At 43.9% G+C, this 20,880-nt stretch overlaps 1 protein-coding gene across 17 annotated transcripts in view; it reads left to right on the top strand.

Annotated features, from left to right (window-relative positions):
• LOC117464675 (neurexin-1a) overlaps window positions 1-20,880 on the top strand; it is a 57,769-nt gene extending 36,889 nt beyond the window's left edge. For 9 of the 17 annotated variants that reach the window (XM_034107224.2, XM_034107239.2, XM_034107231.2 and 6 more), the window contains 11 exons: window positions 3,126-3,248; window positions 3,795-4,176; window positions 4,385-4,575; window positions 4,707-4,880; window positions 6,826-6,945; window positions 7,654-7,835; window positions 8,564-8,735; window positions 9,679-9,768; window positions 10,925-11,241; window positions 17,479-17,557; window positions 18,198-20,880. In XM_034107224.2, coding sequence (XP_033963115.1) covers window positions 3,126-3,248; window positions 3,795-4,176; window positions 4,385-4,575; window positions 4,707-4,880; window positions 6,826-6,945; window positions 7,654-7,835; window positions 8,564-8,735; window positions 9,679-9,768; window positions 10,925-11,241; window positions 17,479-17,557; window positions 18,198-18,499 — 2,132 coding nt within the window. In that variant the 3' untranslated portion in view covers window positions 18,500-20,880. The remainder of the gene's footprint in view (window positions 1-3,125; window positions 3,249-3,794; window positions 4,177-4,384; window positions 4,576-4,706; window positions 4,881-6,825; window positions 6,946-7,653; window positions 7,836-8,563; window positions 8,736-9,678; window positions 9,769-10,924; window positions 11,242-17,478; window positions 17,558-18,197) is intronic. The other 8 variants (XM_034107240.2, XM_034107236.2, XM_034107234.2 and 5 more) reach the window with 2 other exon arrangements.

Genomic DNA, 20,880 nt, shown 5'->3' with positions numbered 1-20,880 from the left:
GTGTGTGTGTGTGTGTGTGTGTGTGTGTGTGTGTGTGTGTGTGTGTGTGTGTGTGTGTGTGTGTGTGTGTGTGGTGTGTGTGTGTGTGTGTGTGTGTGTGTGTGTGTGTGTGTGTGTGTGCGTGTGTGTGTGTTGGACAGGCGGAGGTGCACATATGCGTGTTTGTGCATGTTCAGCTACACCACAGGAGTGGAGCGATTTTTGCTGAGGGCCAGGGTTTTCCAGGTCGGCCATTTTAGCAAAAAAGGATAGACGGAAGAGAGGACGGTGGGGGAGGAAGGGAGGGGTGAGGTGTTCAGGTAAAATTAGGTACGCTGGGAAGCGTAGCTGCTGGATGAATGTAACTTAGAGCTGCGGGGTAATTACTTCTCCTTCATGCTGGAGACAAAAGACGTTATCGCTCTGTTTCTCCCCAACGCACCTTCATCCCAACGGCTGTCTGGTTGCTTTCTTTGTTTGCTTGTTGTTTTCTTTCTCAACTGTACATGAGGGACTTTGGGGTAATGTTTCATTTAGAGTATTTAGGGTGTGCTTGTGTGTGAGTGCCTTTGCATTTTGTATTCTCTTCATTGCCCATCTGTGTGTGTGTGTTTGTTTAGGTGTGTTATCCTGTGTGAGAACGAGTGTGTATGATTTCTGTTCATGCTGCTGTGAGTGGAGCTGAATCCCTGATGAAGTTTAATTCCCTCACGTGGAGTTACTCTCTGTCACGACCACAGAGAAAGCGAGGGAGAGGGAGGGAGAGAGACGAATGCTCTGTGACGGCAAAGAGGTGGTGAAATGGACGACTGCAGTTGCCATAGAAACCCTATTAGCCACACAGCACTGTTGTTATCCCGCATGTCTGTCGGCCAATTTTAGACCGGTTGTCTCAATGAACATTTAAGTAGGCAGCCACTTTTCTGGCACACCGTGTGCATACAATAAATTAAACATTTGATATACAAATATTAAACAGCCAGGCACCATTGGAAGAGTCCACTCAGCAGTCAAATAAAAGCCTCGGCATGGGAGAGATTCAAGGCTTATCCAGCAGAAAAGCCATTTGTTATTGGGAGCTAATGAAATATGAAACGCTTTTAGTCGTTTTGTTTTCATTATCCCGCTCTTATAATCTCCACTAGCTTGTGTCTTTTGATTTGAATTGCATTTGCATTGCTACAAACAACTCCCTTTTGTCACTTTTCTTTTTTCTTTTTTCACATCACAGAGCACTGTTCAGACTGTCTGCTGCCCGCCACAGCCACCACTACTCGCTTTACATTAAACCAAGCCCAACATGCAGCTGAACGCACTGTTAGCACTGACCCAAAATAGGTGCTGTGTGTGTGTGTGTGTGTGTGTGTGTGTGTGTGTGTGTGTGTGTGTGTGTGTGTGTGTGTGTGTGTGTGTGTGTGTGTGTGTGTGTGTGTGTGTGTGTGTGTGTGTGTGTGTGTGTGTGTGTGTGTGTGTGGTGTGTGTGTGTGTGTGTGTGTGCGTGCGCGCGCGTGTGTGTGTGTGTGTTTATCCGCATGTATTTTTGCCTCTTCCTGTTCCCAGTTGACACAGATCACTGCCTCACTCTCACTGCGTTCTGCTCTTTGATTATTTGGCTACATATGCAAAAATACACACACACACACTTATTAAGTCACACACACATGCACATATTCTCTCCTTCACTCAGTGTTAGGCAGTGATCCATGGTAAAAGGATGAGAGGCTCATGCCCAGAGCACAGCTGAGTCTCCTCAGGGGAACCCTGTGTCCTCTCTGAACACACTATTTTAGCTTTGCAAATACACACACATTGAAGTATTTTAATTGACTTTTCGTATTTTGTTTGCATGTCAGCGAGCCTCCCTTTATTTCTCTACCTATATGTGTGTGTGTGTGTGTGTGTGTGTGTGTGTGTGTGTGTGTGTGTGTGTGTGTGTGTGTGTGTGTGTGTGTGTGTGTGTGTGTGTGTGTGTGTGTGTGTGTGTGTGTGTGTGTGTGTGTGTGTGTGTGTGTGTGTGTGTGTGTGTGTGTGTGTGTGTGTGTGTGTGTGTGTGTGTGTGTGTGTGCGCCCCTGCCTGCCTCCATGAGTGATGAAAGCAAGCTTGACATTTTCTGCAGCAGAATCCGTTCGGGTCAGTTGACTTCTCACCTCCCCCATCATTACCTCCTATAGGTCACCACAAGCAGGCTGACTCAAATCAACAGGGCTTGGAGGAAGATGGAGTGTGTGTGTGTGTGTGTGTGTGTGTGTGTGTGTGTGTGTGTGTGTGTGTGTGTGTGTGTGTGTGTGTGTGTGTGTGTGTGTGTGTGTGTGTGTGTGTGTGTGTGTGTGTGTGTGTGTGTGTGTGTGTGTGTGTGTGTGTGTGTGTGTGTGTGTGTGTGTGTGTGTGTGTGTTCAAGATTGGTGGGGTGCTTGTAGTGAGCAGGATCTAGGGGACACCCAGGTTTTAGGGACAGTGAGTCTGTCAGCTGTGTCCAGTGGACTATGTGAAGATCTGAGCTGGTAGATGCAGAGAGAGAGACATCATGAGAGGACAGCTCAGCTTCTTCCATCCTGCTGCACATCAGCACCTTGGAGAGCTCTCCGCTGATCCGCTGTGTGTCTAGTGCCATCATGAGTCATGTTGCGGTAGTGCAGTCTTGTGAAGAAACAAAGGGAAGACCCTGCATATGGACACAGGCAATTATATGTTAAATGTGCAAGGGCAGTTAAGGAGTCATGGGGGTGCACATGTGCTGTCTCTGCATGTGTAGGAAGTAGGTGGTCATCATTGCTGTGTGATGTGTCCAAAGATGGATTTTCTCAGTGTAGGCCTGTGTGACTCAGTCTCCATCTTAGGCATCAATGTATGTTAATCTTTCTGTGTATCTGTGTCACATCATCCATCCTGCTGTATCTGCAAAGTCACCTGTCTGTCTATCTTTGTTTTGACACAGAGGTTTTTCGTCTCCCCAGGATATGTATGGTTCACCCTTTCCTCAGCTATTTCCCTCCATTTCCTCCCTTCCTGTCCTGAAATTTGAATTCAACTTGCCTGGCTTCTTCTTCTGTCTCTGTCTCTGGATTTCTACCTGCTCTGCCTGTCTCTATTTGTCTCTCTCCACCTCTGTGTGCATTATGTTAACGGTGCTCTGGGCTATGTGTAGGTAAAGGTCCAGAGACCATCTTTGCGGGCTTGGGCCTCAATGATAATGAGTGGCACACGGTGAGAGTAGTCCGGCGTGGCAAGGGCCTGAAACTCACCGTAGACGACCTGCAGCCTGTCGAAGGTAACCACAGCAGCATTACCTTTTATCCCTTTTAGATTTTCACCATAAAATTAATCTCATCTGCTTGTATTTTGTATACAAATGTTCTATCTGACACATTCGTGGTTGATTTTAATTGTATGTTATGCTAAAAGACCAATATTAAGGGATTTATAAAAAAAAGTAGACAACTTCTGTACCTGTGTAAGTTAATTATTCTGAATAATGACTTTTAATCATAACTGTACATCAAAACACTAGTATAGAATAAGGTGTCGTATGGACCATACTTTGTCTGCTTCTGAACATTTTACGACTACACAGCGATCATTGTGGGAAATAAAGTTCTACCAATGATTATGATCTTGCAATATTCACAAAAGATATGCAATCTGCATGAATACTTTCTATATACTTTTTGGGAAAGTTCGCAGTTGAAATTAGTTTGTGATCACTGTTAGTTCAACTGTTTAAATAATAGGATGAGAATTAGCTTTATTGTTGGAACAGTTCCACTTGAAACCCAAGTGTCCGTAGCCCTCACCTCTGAAGTTTACCCGCCACCAGGTCAGATGGCGGGCGACCACACCCAGTTGGAGTTCCACAATGTGGAGACGGGTATTGTGACGGAGAAGCGCTTCATGCCTGCCGTGCCTTCCAATTTCATCGGCCACCTTCAGGGCCTGACACTGAACGGCATGCCCTACATTGACCTGTGCAAGAACGGCGACATCGACTACTGCGAGCTCAACGCTGTTATTGGCTATAAGAGCATCGTGGCTGACCCCGTCACCTTCCGCTCCCGCTCCAGCTTCGTCACGTTGCCCACGCTGCAGGCCTACTACTCCATGCACGTCTTCATGCAGTTCAAGACCACGTCCCCCGACGGCCTGGTCCTCTACAACAGGGGAGACGGCAACGACTTCATTGTGATAGAGCTAGTTAAAGGGTGAGCTGTGGTATTTACATTACTCAATGTCTTGCAAAGGAAATTATTAATATGCAGTTAAATATGTGCTAATGGTAATTAATTAATTAATTAATTACGGTTCTTGAAGACAGATGCCCTGAAGTGTATGACCCTGTGTTGTTCTTCATTATGAATATGATTAATTTGTCTTTTTTCTTTCCTCTCTTCTTTTTGGTTCCCTTTCTAGCTACCTACACTACATTTCTGACCTGGGCAATGGAGCACACCTGATCAAGGGCAACTCTAACAGTCCTCTAAATGATAACCACTGGCACAACGTACACATCTCCAGAGACACTAACAATCTCCACACAGTCAAGATTGACACCAAAGTCACCACGCAGACCACCATGGGTGCCAAGAACCTCGACTTAAAGGGTATGCAACAAATGCAAGCAGTGATAACACCTCAACAACAGGAGCTGACATGTACTTATACATACACAGTTTTTCTCTGTTATAAATAACACATGTTTTATATATTGATTCATTGTTTTGATCATCCCCAGGTGACCTGTACATCGGGGGCGTCTCCAAAGAGATGTACCGAGAACTGCCGAAGCTGGTCCACTCCCGCGAGGGCTTCCAGGGTTGCCTAGCAACAGTTGATCTAAATGGCCGACTCCCTGACCTTTTGGCTGATGCACTTGCAACCATTGGACAAGTGGAGAGAGGCTGTGAAGGTGAGGTGCAAACTCAGAAATCACAACCGTAGATCTGTCCCGGTCCCGTGTCCCTCCTGCTTTTTCTTTCTTTTTCCATTTACCTCATGCTCTGTGTGATTTGGATAACCCACTAACCCAGCTTTTGGTCTATTCTATGTAAATGTTACTCTTTTGGTTCTCATCTCCTCCTCAATCTTTCTGCACATTGTGTTTTCTCTTTCTTCCACTCTTTCAACAGGCATCTGTGTGCATTGACTAACCATCTAACTTAATTTGCTTGTTTGCTTTTTTGTTTGGCTGACAAAAGTTACATTGATGAAAGCTGACTTGCAAGGTATATCGCTTTGTGTGATCATGTGAGACACGTGTATGAGAGTGGAAAAAACCTAGTGTGTGTGTGTGTGTGTGTGTGTGTGTGTGTGTGTGTGTGTGTGTGTGTGTGTGTGTGTGTGTGTGTGTGTGTGTGTGTGTGTGTGTGTGTGTGTGTGTGTGTGTGTGTGTGTGTGTGTGTGTGTGTGTGTGTGTGTGTGTGTGTGTGTGTGTGTGTGTGTGTGTGTGTGTGTGTGTGTGTGTGTGTGTGTGTTGAAACTACCCAGTGGTGTCCAGTCTTGTGTGGATCCCAGTGATCCAGAGTCAAAGGTCAAAGGTGACCTGTCCTCTCCTAGCCACCGTAGTGACTTCATCACAGTAGTGACATCACCACCGCCCGACCTGAGTCGACACAGCTCCACCACCCGGGTTGCTTAGAAGCATGCTGTCTAACCCTCCTACTGACTCCCAACCTAACCTTCAATACTCCATTTGTGAATCATTTCACACCCTTTCCTCCACGCCTCATGTTAAAAATACATCAGAAGAGAACTACGTTTAGAGCTTTAACTGCGTTTACATGCACTAAATATTCATTTTATGCCCTTATTCTGAAATAGACAATATTCCTATTAAGCAATTTAAATGGCTAATGAAAATAAATAATTAACTCATATTAGCATTGCAGGCATCTAAATAGGATTGTTTCTGTATTTTTCCATTGGGGGCATACTTATTTTACTGTGCAAACATTCCCTCTTTCATTACATCAGCCACCTTTTTGACGAGGTAGCGATTATTTAGGAATATTTAAAAACCTGTTCATATTCTAGTCTTCGATGATGTTTAAAAGTAGGTGTGTTTTTCATTCCGAATAGAAATGGGGCTTCTCTTTCTGGCATGTTTTTTCATTATAAAATGAACATAACTAAAGTTAAAACCACAATAAGGATGCATATTCTGAATGAATTGTATTCACTTCACAAAGAAGGCTCGTAAAACCTGAATAATATCACATATTTCTTAATCTGATAATGCTACATTCAGAAAAGGCCTTATTCCGTATGTTCAAACCATATATCACTTGTGGAATTGTGAGTATTGCCAAATTCAGAATAAAGTGTAACAATAGTGGGCATGTAAATGTAGTCATTGTCCTCCTGTGTGTTTTGAACACCAGGCGTGGAGTAAACGGGGACCGACTGCTGAAGAGAGAGTATTGAGATGAAGGCCTTTAAACATAACTCTGCCTTCTTATGTTTAACCGCTCCTCCTGTCCTTGCCCCACTCATCCAGGCTCACCTCCTGCATGCTCTCCACATTTTTGGCTCTTATCACCTCATAACACAGATTCCAGTTCGGTTTCGGTTCAGTTTATAATCATGATCAAGCATATTTTGTCAGTGTAAAGAATGGGAGCCTATCCACCATATCGTAGTCTCATAAAGATCTCCTACTAACGCTACTAATCATAACATCATTGCAGCACAACAACAGTCTACCCAAAATGTTTCAAGGAAATGCGGTCTAAAAAATAACCAGACAGTACTGGCATACTGTTGTGAAAAAACAATGGGCTCCAGACAAAATCATAAAAGTATGTATCCTGACTTTTGCAACTCCCCCCCCCCCCACCACCTCTCTGTCACTGCAGGTCCCAGCACTACATGTCAAGAAGACTCTTGTTCAAATCAGGGAGTTTGTTTGCAGCAGTGGGAGGGCTTCACCTGCGACTGCAGCATGACGTCGTATGCTGGGCCGCTATGCAATGATGGTGAGTCTCTGCTTTCCATGATCTCCCTCAGCACTCGGTGTGGACGGCTGCACTAAGAATGTTAAATAAACACATTTTGTAGAATCTATAGCAACACTATGCGTCAATCCTCACCCTAAATGTCTCTAAACTGCAGAAAACACACCTTAATGTTTAACTGCATGTCTCAAATCTATGCAATCACAAGATTTGGTTGGAAACGCTGAATCAAACATGTTTTTGTGTGCATGATATCAGAGCCACCAGGTGAGGGCACTGTCAACTGTTGATTCATAAGTGGCACAAAAACAGCACCTGCTAAATGTCCAGTTTGGTTATTGTAATTCTCTGTAATAATGCCCTCGTTATACGATTAACACATTATCCTCAGCGGCCTTTCGAGGAACACACTTGATGATTATTGAGTCACCCTGCAGCGAGTCCTACTGTACCATTGAATGCTGTTATTGTTATGAGTTACATTTTGCAGTCAGCCTCCTGCAGTAACGTTACCAAGTATTCTGGGATATACTTTCTCAGAATGTACGAGGAACCAGATAAGTGTTAAGGGCCAGTCAACTGACATTTCAGTTGTATTATTACTTGTGTATTAAACATTTAGCAGAGAAAAAGCATAGATGCCATCTGCAGTACAATCTGATGCCAGATAGAACGGTGTATGGCATATCCACATGCGTGCATATAAACATAATTATCCGTGTGGGACAGCTGGGACCACTTATATCTTTGGCCGTGATGGAGGCGTGGTGGTTTACACGTGGCCCCCTAATGAGCGTCCCAGCACCAGAGCAGACCGCCTGGCCCTGGGGTTCAGCACACAACAGAAACACGCCACTCTGCTGCGGGTTGACAGCGCGTCTGGTCTCGGAGACTACCTTCAGCTGCAGATAGTAAGTGCACACCCCTGCATTCAAATACAATCCCAAAGAAGAATGTTTCTTTTCATACTTATGAATCATTAAAGTTGATTTACATGTTGCTCTTCCCTGATATCAATGTATATACTAATCATACATTCTTCATTGAGAACCATTATCTTCTTTACAAGAGGGATCTGGAAAAAATGGCTGTCTAAAGAAATTAAAGGGCACCGGAGAAACAGGAATGTATTCCAATAATATAATTGGACTCACATTGGACAGTTTTTTAAAAAGTGGGGGAACGGTCGAAACAAATGCAGCAAAACCAGAGATAAAAAATTAAAATATTTCAAACAATGCAACTCCGCTGCAGAATCAAAGATTCAGGAGTGTTCTGCTAAACAGGCTAGTTTAGCCTTTGACCAACAGCCTAAAGCTGAGATGAGCAGCGGGTTACAGACATCCCGTGTTCTTAATCCACCCCCAGTTTTATTTCAGATTTTCAAGCTTTTTCTCTTCCATCCAAACTAACGCTGACTCGTGCAACACTTGAGGCAATCCTCTGAGTGCTCTTGAGCATCCAAATGTTTTATACAACTTGTTTTACATATGCAGTAGTAATCCCGGAGGTCCCCTTTAACACAAGTTCACAGGCAACAAGTGGGAGCACATATTTTTAGGATTTATTAAACACAATAAACCGAGTCCTGAAAAACCAACAAAGAAACGATATCCCTTTCCGTGTCTCTCCTCCTCAGGACAAAGGCAACATTAGAGTAGTGTTTAATGTCGGCACTGATGACATCAACATCGAGGAAAGCTCCAAGTTTGTCAACGATGGAAAGTATCACATAATTCGATTCACTCGCAGTGGAGGCAATGCAACCCTTCAACTGGACGACCTGCCAGTCATCGAGCGCTATCCCTCAGGTAGGCCCCGCCCACATCAGCCCAACCCCCCAATCCCACCACAGCGCTGCCTGTCCCGGGACAGAGCTAACTACACCTTAGAAAATCAGCCAAGCTCCTGATTGGTGAATCACATCCTATACATGTTTACACCCAAACACTGAGTTTGAGAAATACAATTGCAACTTTGTTTGATGTTATTGTGTTTGAAATGAAATATGAGTGATCTGATAATGAAACGTGACTTTTTAAAACATAAAACAAGATAGTTTTTTCAATAGCTTGTATATGTATCATGTTAGGACTGTTAAATAGCGTTAAAGGTAATTTATGAAAATATTCAATTCGGGTGTCAGTTGTTTTTCTCACCATAAAAGAAAATAATAACAGTTGGTGCATCTTTGGACAAACAATAATTTAAAATCATGTCGTACTTTTTTAAATGGTTAACTAGAGAGTAAAAAATAAGAATAAAAAGTGTATTTTGTTGAACATACCTTTTGTTTTTATATTTGTTTTTGTTTTTATATTTAAAGTGGTAATATAGGATAGCAGTCTTTAACGCAATGAGGTCGAGGCTTCAGGTAGCTGATAGTTAAAATGCTAAATGCTAGTTGTGTTGAGGTGTGTGTGAGGGTTCTTCCTGTATGTAACTCTAAACTCAGACAGTCATATAGACAGTATGTGGCAGCTGTAACATTATTTCCCTGTGCTCTTTCAGATGTTAACCCCTGAAATGTCTCTTTAAATTAAACCCAATGAACAGAGAGTAAGAGTCCGCTCACTGGAAACGTAATGAATTTAAATTCTCTTCTCTTAGCACATAAAGCTCACCTTAACGCAGTGACATGCTAACAATGAGCAGACCATTACTTTCTTTTCATTGCTGTTCTTTTTGTATCCAGCTCCTGTACCACGTATGGATGTGCGTAATTACTACTGTGTTTTCATCTCTAAATTAAAGGCAACATTGATAACGAGCGCCTGGCCATCGCCAGACAGCGAATCCCCTATCGGCTCGGTCGAGTAGTTGACGATTGGCTACTCGACAAAGGTAAAAACCCTGATTAAAATTCCTTAAAACTTTGAGCTTAAAAAATACAAGACAGTTGAATATACGTTATTGTGCACCATCAACTAACATCTAAAAAATAAAACTAGTATTTAAAAGTTGGGCAGCTGTAGTGTGTAATACTGTGTAAACTGTAGTGCCTGTGAACGTATCTTGTTAGTGTGTATCTGATAATATCAGGTTAAAGGGACGATGGAGAGATATAAATGTGAATAAATCAGAAAATAGTAAAAGTACTGATAAAAGATGCTTTATTAAGACTGGTAAATAATTCTGTTTATTATCAAATTGTAAAAAATAAAGCATTTATTAAAGATTATATGTTGAAAACTAAAATGTAAATTAAAGTATATGTAAAGTATTGTGACACGGAAGAATTATGTAAATTTGAAATGACTAATAGAGCAATGCTTTTTGAAAAAAAGAAAAGTGTAAAAGTGTTCCTCCTAAACATCAGCAGAGCTCCTTAAATAGCCTCTAGTCCCTTTAACAGTGAGCAGTCCTAGAGCTTATAACCTGTGCATGCTTCATAGGGCTGTTTCAACAGTTCTCTAGATCTCTGTCTGCCTGTCTGTTGCTCCTTCAAATACAATGTTGTGCCGCACAGCCATCACCATAGCAACCATCTGTCAGCCCCGTCTTCTCGGGACCCTCTGACTCCTCTCATCTGCTGCCTCTTCATCCTCCTCCTCCTCGACTTCTCAGTCTCTTCACCCCCCCCCCCCCTTCTTCCTCTTCTCCTTCTTCTCTGTTTTCTGTTCCCACTCTTATCTCTCACAGTCTCAGCTCTCTCCACGGTTCTCCACGGCTTCAATTTGCTCTGCCATGCTTAATCTATCCCATCCTCTCACCATGGCTTGGGGGTGGTGGATTGTGTAACACTCAAACACTCTTGTGTGTGTATGTATGCACGTATGTGACCACTGGTATGTATGTGTGTGTGACTGTATTCGCGTGTGTTTTGTCCTCCTTCCTTCCTGGTGTGCGTGTTTGTGTGTGTGTGTGTGTGTGTGTGTGTGTGTGTGTGTGTGTGTGTGTGTGTGTGTGTGTGTGTGTGTGTGTGTGTGTGTGTGTGTGTGTGTGTGTGTGTGTGCGTGTGCGTGTGCGTGTGCGTGCGTGCGTGTGTGTGTCCATGTAGGTCGCCAGCTGACCATCTTCAACAGCCAGACGACGGTGCGTGTAGGTGGAGGTGGAGGAGAGCGCAATGCAGGCATGTTCCAGGGTCAGCTTTCCGGACTTTACTACAACGGCCTCCGCATCCTCAACATGGCCGCCGAGGGGCACCCGCACATCAAGGTGGACGGCAGCGCGCGGCTGGTCGGAGACATGCCATCCTCCTCCATCACGCCGCAGTCCAGTGCTGCAGCTGGAGGGAACCGGTCTGACTCCGCCCCCTCCATAAGTGACATCACAACCACCACAGCCACCAACAAGAAACAGGGTGCCACTCAGCAGGTCAGAGCTCATTATTACAGCGTGTGTATGGAGAATAGGGGTGTTGGGACATATTGATATTGACAAAACCGGGATATTTGATGAATTAAATATTTGTGTCGTGTAAATATTACACACCCACCACCTCTTAAACCACACATTTGTACAGTTATTATTACAGATGATCTCTCCACCTCCATACACTTGAATCCTGAGTGTAATTCATTTTCCAAAAAAGAGACAAAAGCCCAATAAGACTAGTTGAAGATACATTTTGTATAGATATCCCCATCATATTGCTATCTAAAATTCTTCAGGCTGAAGACAAATCTGATATTTTGACAGCCCTAAAGAAAAACTCAATAAATCCCTGCTTTGTGTGGTCAGAGATAAACTTGTATGTTATTCCTCAGATTGATGTGTCCTATCACCCACTTTCATCATCCTTTGGTGTGACAATTGGTAATGAAAAAGTGATAATGTGCTTTGATAAGTTGTTTTTCCAACTCAGTAAGAGGATTAGCGCCTGAGGGAAGCAAGATGTGTCATGAGGAGTGGGATTGTTTTAAACTACACTTAAGGCGAGTTTATAGCGCACATTTTGTATAGAATTCAGGTGTTTTACAAGAGGACATTAAAAGTCCCATGACATGCTTTTCCAGTTATTACCCGTCCGTCCCCTTGTGTGTTATGTAGCTTTGTATGCATGTAAACGGTCTGCAAAGTCACAAACCCTCAAAGTGCACCCTGTAGCGAGTAAAACTCTAACACAGAAAAGACCTGTCTGTGCTGCCCCAGAACGCCTCGTTGGAGATTTTTATTTTTTCCATTTTCATAGTGACGTAACGATACCCAGGTCCAAATGGACCAATCCGCGGAGCTCCTCACACACACACACACACACACACTCACTCAGCCTTATCTTTTCTCATCCGCGGATCTCCACACACACACACACTCACAGCCTGGCTGAGTTCCGCGGCGTCTCGCTGTCTCGCAGACCCCACGCAGCAACCAGTAATACAGCTCACACTGTCCGCTCCTCGAGCCTCAAAGGGCGCAGCAGCGAGCCCCGCAACGTCCCGCCAACGCGGCACCCAGACCCCACGCAGCATTCTCATCTGTTTTTCATTGCTGGTGTCATTTTCTGGTTGCTAACACCATTGTGACACATAAACACTGATGTTCCGCTGTAACGGTGGTGGACTCATCAGAACAGAGTGGGCGAGCTGACCAATCAGAGCACAGTGGGCTCACAGGGAGGGGGGGGGCAGGAGCTCCAACGAGGCGTTTAGGACAGAGAGTGAATTCACATACTTTACAGAGATGCTGTATGAGAAACCAATGTGAGTTTGGAACATTGAACAATGTAAATCTATTCTAGTAGACCTCAACAATGGAATTATGATCAGTAGAAATAGCCATGTCATGGGACCTTTAAAAACACAAATAAAAGATATAGATTTTTTTTTTGTATGTATCAAAAAGATGAATTTAAGGTAGTCCAGGATCTAAGCGCATTGTTGATCATGATAAATGCTCAAGATTCAGCTAGACATCACAATGATTAACCTATCTCTGTTCTAAGGTTACTCTTTTGGGTTGGTTATTATTATTTAAAGAATGCTGAGTGGATATATCCTATGATTAATAGGAAATATGGTGTTACTTCTAGTGCACTTGTTTTTTAACTTTGTAATTTCCCTATAAATATATAATTAAAAGCAAGTTTAAGGTGACAAGGACAAGTAAAAAGGGGCGGTCGAACCATTAGGTGAGGTTGAGATTAAATGGTCATTTTTTTTATATCATCAGTAAGTTTGCTTTGCTCTTTGGAGTGAAGTAACTAAATAATGCTTTAATCACTTCTTACTTCACTTGTAAACAATTCTGTCTAATTGTTACTGTTATGGAATGCAAGAATGTGTGTCTACTCTGACACTGCCAAACAATCAACTATCAATAAGAAAACTGCTTTCAAATGAATCAAAATGTCTCTATTGCAATGCCTTTTCTCAGCAAATGCAAAAAAAATGGTCTTCTTCCTTGTAAATAATTTACACATAGTATTTGTATTTGCCCAGTAACATCATCTTTATGACATGCAAGCTATCGGGGAGCCAAAAACATCTCATCAATAAAAGGCTCACATACACACTTCATTCTTGTGCTACAGCTCATTCTCAGGAGTTACAATTACAGGAGGGGAAATGTTTGTGTTAATGGAGGCTGTAATTGCTTTTCCATAATATACGCCTAGTAAACTGAGGCCACAGGGACTCTACAATAGAAACACATCATTTTGGATTGAGGCATTTTTATAGTGGATGTAACTGTAGTCAATGCTAATGTCAGAGGAAACATTATCAGCAGGTACAACACACACTCTTTTTGTTTAGATCACTAGTGCGATGTGGCCAGGCTCTTTGTGGGCGTTTGTGTACTGCAGTTCTTCTTCTGTGTTATAAAACTCTGCCTGCCGCACTGAAAAATATATTTTTTTCTCCCAATGATACAAGTTGCCATGGAGATAGTGAGCCCCACTACTACCTGCTGCTTGCTTTCGCTCTCCCAATCCAGACTCCCATAGAGAATAGCTCCTCTGTGTATAAACCGCCAGCTGTTTCAGGCATAAATAATAGAACGCAGAGAGCTGTGAGCTAAGCCTCAGGCATCAATAATGGATGCGTGAGCAGGAGGGATAGCGCTGCCGAGTGACAGCGTTGGCACGGGCGCGTTTTCACACCTTCGCCTCTCAATCGCTCTGTGTTGATGTTTTTTTTAAGTAAACTCTTCCTGCTCTGGCGACATGCTGATGTCAGTGCTACATATGGGATGCAGGGGAGTCGCACACTGGAGTCAATATGACTGTAAGAGAACTAGGTCAGAGCTATATGTATGCTCAATATGATGCAGCGCGTGTGTGTTAGCTCGTCAAATCACTCCTTCTGGCCCCCAAACTGTGTGTGTGCGCTGGTCTCGTTATAAAAGAGTCTACTGCTTATCCACTAAGGCTGCCTAGTGTTGCCTGGCAACCAACCTGGCTTCAACCAGTGCACACGTACGTACAAAGTGAACACAGATAAATGCACACACACAAACACTCAAGTGGATTAAGAACAATAGGCATGAATTGCAGCACATTGCATCAGAGGAGGGGCAGCAAGGGATGCCTTCAAAAAGGGGCTCCGGGGCAAAGCCATTTATCGATTTCACACACACGCCTTGTGTTCTGGTGTGTTTCGAAGCAGATCTGCCTGAATCGCCCCATGGCTTCACTCGTACCGGCAGTACATTGTTCATTAGGAATGTGTTATGTCCCTCTTCTCCTGAAGTCCACAGTTTGTTGTTTGAGGTATTTTGTTGGGCATTTTGAAAAGTGGAAGAGATTAATAATGCATGACAGCTGAGCACCAGCGAGAAGAAGATTGTGTGTGTGTGTGTGTGTGTGTGTGTGTGTGTGTGTGTGTGTGTGTGTGTGTGTGTGTGTGTGTGTGTGTACCTGTGTTTTATGGGAAGACTGATAGAAGAAACCTGAGTCTCCAAGGAAGAGAATCAGGAATCAGCTGACCCAGACACTTCCACAAGCCCTCTGAACATCCCATCCTCCCTCCCTGTCCTTTTTTTTCATGCTATGTTCTCCACATCTCTCTCTTTCATTTTTCTTCCGCTCGCTATCCATCTCCTGGAGACACTTTCTCACTCCTCCCCATAGCTCACTTTTTCTCTTTTTCTTTCTTCTCACTCTCCTTTGCTCTCTCCCTCCATATCTTTCCATATTTACCCGTCAACCCCCACCCCCCCTCTTCTCTCCTCCCTCCTCCCTTTCTCTCTGTGTTTGAGCTCCAGTGATAGGCTGTTAATGCAGGCGGTGTATGAGTCTATCTCACCATCTGCAGTAGTGGAGCTAGCTTCTCTCCTCTCTCGCCAGGATCTCTTCATCAGCCTGCCAACTTCAGCCTGATTCAGTGTGCGCTGGTGTGCCTGTGTAGATGTGTCTAAATAGAAGTAGAGCAATGGAGCATGTTTGGCTGTTATAGAGCTTGTGTGTGTGCATGTGTGTTGGATTTCCAGTTGTGAAAGTAGCAGACAATCTGTTGAGTCTTCTACAAGAGTGTGTGAGGACAAAGTGCAGCTACTATGTGTGAACTAGGCAGTCAGGGAGGCATTGACGGTCGTTGGCACTGTTCGGCTGCTCAGGTACAGATTTTGCTCTTTTAGCATGCAGATATTCTTCGTTGTACTTCTTCTCTCTTTCCTTCTGTGTGTGTATTTTTTCCCTTCTTATCGTTGTGGATCTGTGTCCTTTAATATGTCAGCATGCTCTATTGATAGACTGTGAAAAGATGGAGACAAAGAAGGAGGGTGAGAGTGAGGGGCGGTGGATTCTTGGGCATATCTCTTTGGTACATCCACTTTGAACTTAATTTGTGTTTGGCACGTCTCTAGATTGCCTCGTGTTCATTGTTTCCCATGTGATAGGTGGATCGATAATCCCTTGACACCTTGCCGGTTGAATGGTGGGGGGAGGTCAGCTGACCACAGATCAGAGGAGGGGCCTTATTATATTTGCTTGTCTGCTTTTTTTAGCATATTTTAGGATTCAGAACACATTCCTTTCGGGGGAACATAGCTGTCTTTCAGATCAATATTCGAGCATGGGGGCTCGACATTGATCAGTGACAGAAATGGGTGTTTCCTACTGGCTGATTGGTTTTGGATCCTGGCAAAAGCACAGAGGTTTATCGAATGGCTGCATTCCAGAGGCTAAGCTCATGCTCCCAGCATTTGACAGCCCAGTAGGCAGAACTGATTGGAAAGGCAGTGGAGGAAAGAGACAGAGTCAAGCATCAATAACTGTATATATGTTTCAGGCCAATCTGAACCACAGTAGACTTGTCAGAAACGAGACCACACAACACAAAGCCAGTGCAGGCTTTTTCAGATGAATACACTAAGTGGTTTGCGCCCCTAATCTTACGTAATACACTGTATGTTCTTCCAAAAACAAGAGGCAAGCGAATGAAGAAACCAAGGACAGAGAAGAAAGCGTAATGAATTTCTGTTTGAAACACTGCCTGTAGGTTTCAGCTAAGACATCATCGACCACTTAGTGCTTTGATTTGGTTCAGATTCTGTTCTGGTCTGGTTGTAATCTGCCTCGAGAGCTCTTCTCTTTTAAAGCTCTGCCGCGCTCTCCTTTATTCTGAGGGTTACTAACATCTACTGCAATGCATCACAATCCAATTTTAATTTAGTGCTGGCACTGAGCGCCCAGTGTGTTTGAACACACACACATTCGCATCTCTCATAGCGGAGCGTCAAGGCGGGCGATGTTTAACAGTAGTTCATGAATATGCGGAGCACATTAGCACGGTGTTAAGTAAAGACCGCAGCACTTTGAAGTCTTCCTCCTGCTCCTCCTATCCCCTCTTCTTTTCTTTCTCCTTCTCCCCAATTCCCCTAAAATTCCTTTTATCCGTCCATATATCTCTCAATCCCCCCCCCCCCCCCTTTTTTTCTCATACTCTGGCTGGAATGGCAAATCAATGCCCTGGTCCCACAGAGGGTGCACACTCCTCTTTTTTTATTCCCCATCATTTTTAACAGCCTGAACTTAGAGTTGCCATGGCAACAGGAGGAGCAAGGATGGAGAGGAAGGGCGCCTTATCCATCGAGAGGGAGCAAGGCACGTAGAACGAGTGGTTGTTGAGATATTAGCTGGTCGATGTAGGTTAGAGAGTGAATGTAAGGGGGCTATTGACATGGTGCTGATGAAGAAGTGTTGAATACATGTGATTTCAATGAACCAGAATGAGCTTAAGTGGAAGTTTCCATGAAAACTTGAGTTGTATTCCTCTCTTTGGCTTCACACTGCACATTGTTCAACACCTATGTGCACTAGCCAATATCAGATGGAGAGGGAAGCACGGAGGTGTGAAAGATAGAGAGGCATGAGGAGAAACAAAGAGGGGGAGGGCCAAGAGAATGTGAGATGATAACTGACTGTCCCTTGGTGGCTCTGAACAGAATGCAATGTTTTTCCTTTCTTCTTCTCTCCTTGGTACTTTGGTGTTGGCCGCCTGCCATTGCTTGGGGCCTAGCAGGCGAAAGTGTTTGTTGCAAACGGGGAAACGGGTGGGCGATGGATCGTCACACATGTAGAAAACAAACAGAAGGGGTGCAGAGCATCGGCTGTTTGTGTCTATAAACGTGTGTTTATGTTCCTGCTTTTTTTTCTGTATCATCTCTCTGTAGTCTGCAGACGACCTGCTGGTGGCGTCCGCTGAGTGTCCCAGCGACGATGAAGACATTGACCCCTGTGACCCCAGTTCAGGTGAGACTCCCCCTACCCCCACATCACACTGACTCTGAGTTATTTTCTGTCCTCTACTCTCGCTGTCGCTCAGTGCTTTCCTGCCGCTTGGTCGCTCGCTACAATGAATTTTTCATTTCCACACTCTCCATCCTTTACTTTGCTTTCAGCTCCTCCCTTCACCATCCCTTATTATTCATCATATCTTTAAGTAGCAGTTTCTTTCTTTTCTACCCCCTCCCTTACCTCCATCCAGCCTGAGGAATTCGCATGAAAATTCCCATCAATTGTTTAACATGGTGTCATACTGTATATCACCACACTGCAGCCCCTCACTGCTGTTGTGTGTCATAAAATGTCAAATGTGTGTAATAAAACTGATATAATGTGCACCTGTGCTCTGGCCCTCCTCTCAACACGGTGTAATATAATCTGTTTTCACATTATGTGATAATATGCAAACTGCTTTGGCTCTAAGCTGCAGCCTTCCCTTGCCAGCATGAAGAATTATGCAAAGTGTCCGTCAAATAATTCATCATGATGATGCATTGTATCTTCTTGCGGCAGCCCTCCATTTATCACCTCTACATGTAGTACAAATTAATAATGTGTGCCATAAAATGTAATGTAACATTGCGTGCCTCCCCTCTCCCCGTCATAGCCCGCCCCCCTCTGCCGGATGGGAAGGTATTCCCGGGTCCGTCTGAGGTGGTCCGGGAGAGCAGCAGCACCACAGGGATGGTGGTGGGCATCGTGGCAGCCGCGGCCCTCTGCATACTCATCCTCCTCTACGCCATGTACAAGTACCGTAACCGCGACGAGGGCTCCTACCACGTGGACGAAAGCCGCAACTACATCAGCAACTCAGCCACACAGCCCAATGGCAGCGCCAAGGACAAACCGCTGGGGATCGCCAAGATCTCCAAGAACAAGAAGAACAAAGACAAGGAGTACTACGTCTGAGGCGGAAAACGTCCAACATATACGCATACACCTTTATATATAACGGTATATGTACATAAATAGATATATTCTCCAAAACAAAATGATGCACACATACACACCAACATAGACATGCTGATGTTAATGTTTACTCTCCAATAACCACATCTGCACACATGCTGGCAAGCACAAAGATAAACACATTCAAGCACACGTACATTTAAGCACAAACATACACACACACATACAGACTGGCCTGAGGGCATGGACCCTTATTGTACAGTATTTACCAATGAGCAGAGCCTCTGCGAGAGGCTTGTTTTATGATCTTAAAGACCATTCCAAATGGTTTTAAAAAAGCACCAGTTCAACTCCCAGTAAAGAACCATTTTGGGCCAGCCAGATAAAAAGACCAGTCACTCCCCTGCCTGCCACAGTAGGACCTCTCCTCTTGGACTCAGAGAGGTCAAGGAAGACTTTTATGTAAAGCACATGGCAGACTGAGTGCATTGAGGCAGAGCACCAGAACAAAGATGACGTAATAGCACCAAGCCAAGCACCAAGTGTCTCTTCCAAGTTTCTTGGCCTTCCTCCCTGTTAGCAGACGGGACTCGATGAAGCACTGATGACGCTGAAGAAACAAGCACACTTTCGATCCAAGTGTCAACCCAAGCAGCAGGACAGGGAAATCAGGGTGTAGCCATAGAGACGGTGAATTATGAGTGAATAGACAGAGGCAGGGCTGGTGCCGTTAATATAATGGATGGGCTGTGGTGCTGATGTTTTACAGCGCCCTCTAAATGACAAAGGTGGAATCAGCGGAGAGCTATTTTCCTGGACAGGATACTTGAGACTTCAGATGCTACCTACAGACACGAGTCATGCATGACTGCAGTGTCACACACATACATAGAGCACACATGCACACACAGAAAATATAAACAATCTATACCTGCAGACATACACATACCTGCAATGCTAAAGAACCACCATATCTTCATGAGTGACACTGAAGACTATACAAGAAGACAATGGTGAAAATGACAATGACCATTATGATCATTGTTACGGCAATGGCGAATATGAAGAACAAAGTATAGACTTTTGGGGGAAGGGAGGGGGGGCTCCTATTGCACGTGAATTATCTTACTCCGTGTGATTTATACCGCGTTGAAACTCCAGAGGTGACAAACCACAATCATAAACTTACAACCTTGGCTTGAAGTATTCCTAAATACGCACTTCAAACGGATTTTAAGTCAGTGGGATTCAACCATGATTTATTCTGTGAATCAACTCTCAGTTCAAAGTGTGACCATCTCGAGTGTGCTGCATGCCTGAGTCTCTGAGCTGTGCAGTGAAATGGTGGTCCAGAGGTGGTAGGTTTGTTTGTTTGTTTGTTTGTTTGTGGGAGGAGGGGAAGGGAGGTGTTGCGGGTTGCAATGTAACTCAAGTGCAACGCCTGGATGTGCGCGTCCACCACAGGCCACGTCCTGTTTTCTAGCCTGATGTCTTATAGGCCACGCCCACTATACCTGCTCTAACCAACCACCTTTTTTTATAGCAAAACCCAGCCGAGGAAAATAATCAAAAACAGAACAAAGTAAATGTTACCATGTGTTGCTAATAGATAGAAGAGGCCAGTTCATGATGCCATTGACTATATGACGACCTGAGTTGCTTTGATTTCACTGGCTCTCCCTTTTCTCTCTTTCTCTTTGCGTCCTTTTATCTTCATGCTATCGGTTGACAGATTCATCATTATTCATGACATGACCAATACACAGACAGATGGGTTTCCGATCTGGGCTGCGGTATAATTATCTGTTTATGGACTTTTGCTGTGTCTGAGCCCTCCACAGCTCAAGAATTGTAGCTCCACGATATATCAATACAAACAGTGCCATGACATGAACAAGCCCCTCCAGATCTTCCAAGCAGCGTAACCAACCAGTGAGATGCATGCACAATTACGATGGAAAGAAAGGATATGAAAAAGGCCTGTGAGATATAAAAGTATATTGTCCAAATTAACATATTTCCTTATTCTCTCCTTCCTTTACTGGCCTTGACCTCCTTTTTCTTCCCTTCTCTTGTTTTCCCCTTGTTTAGTATGTTTCGCTATTTACCCTCCCAGTTCCTTCTGTGTCTACTGCTTTCTTTCCCCTCTATCTCTGTTGTGTTGCCATCGGAAACAAAGGCAGTGTCTCAATGGGATACTACATCTAGGTGTTCATTAACCATGTTTATTTTCTATATGTACAATTTTTCTACAGTATTTACTTTTATTTTTATTGTTACGGTTCTTTGATGAACATAAAGTGGAAATTTATTATGAAAAATAGTTTTGAAGATTAATGAGTAAATAAAATATTACCCAAGTGAGCCTGGACTGTGTTCTG

Source organism: Pseudochaenichthys georgianus, chromosome 19 (genome assembly GCF_902827115.2).
Source record: "Pseudochaenichthys georgianus chromosome 19, fPseGeo1.2, whole genome shotgun sequence".
Classification (NCBI taxonomy): Eukaryota; Metazoa; Chordata; class Actinopteri; order Perciformes; family Channichthyidae; genus Pseudochaenichthys; species Pseudochaenichthys georgianus.
The sequence above is the reverse complement of the archived record's forward strand: the minus strand, read 5'-3'. Positions and strand labels throughout refer to the sequence as shown.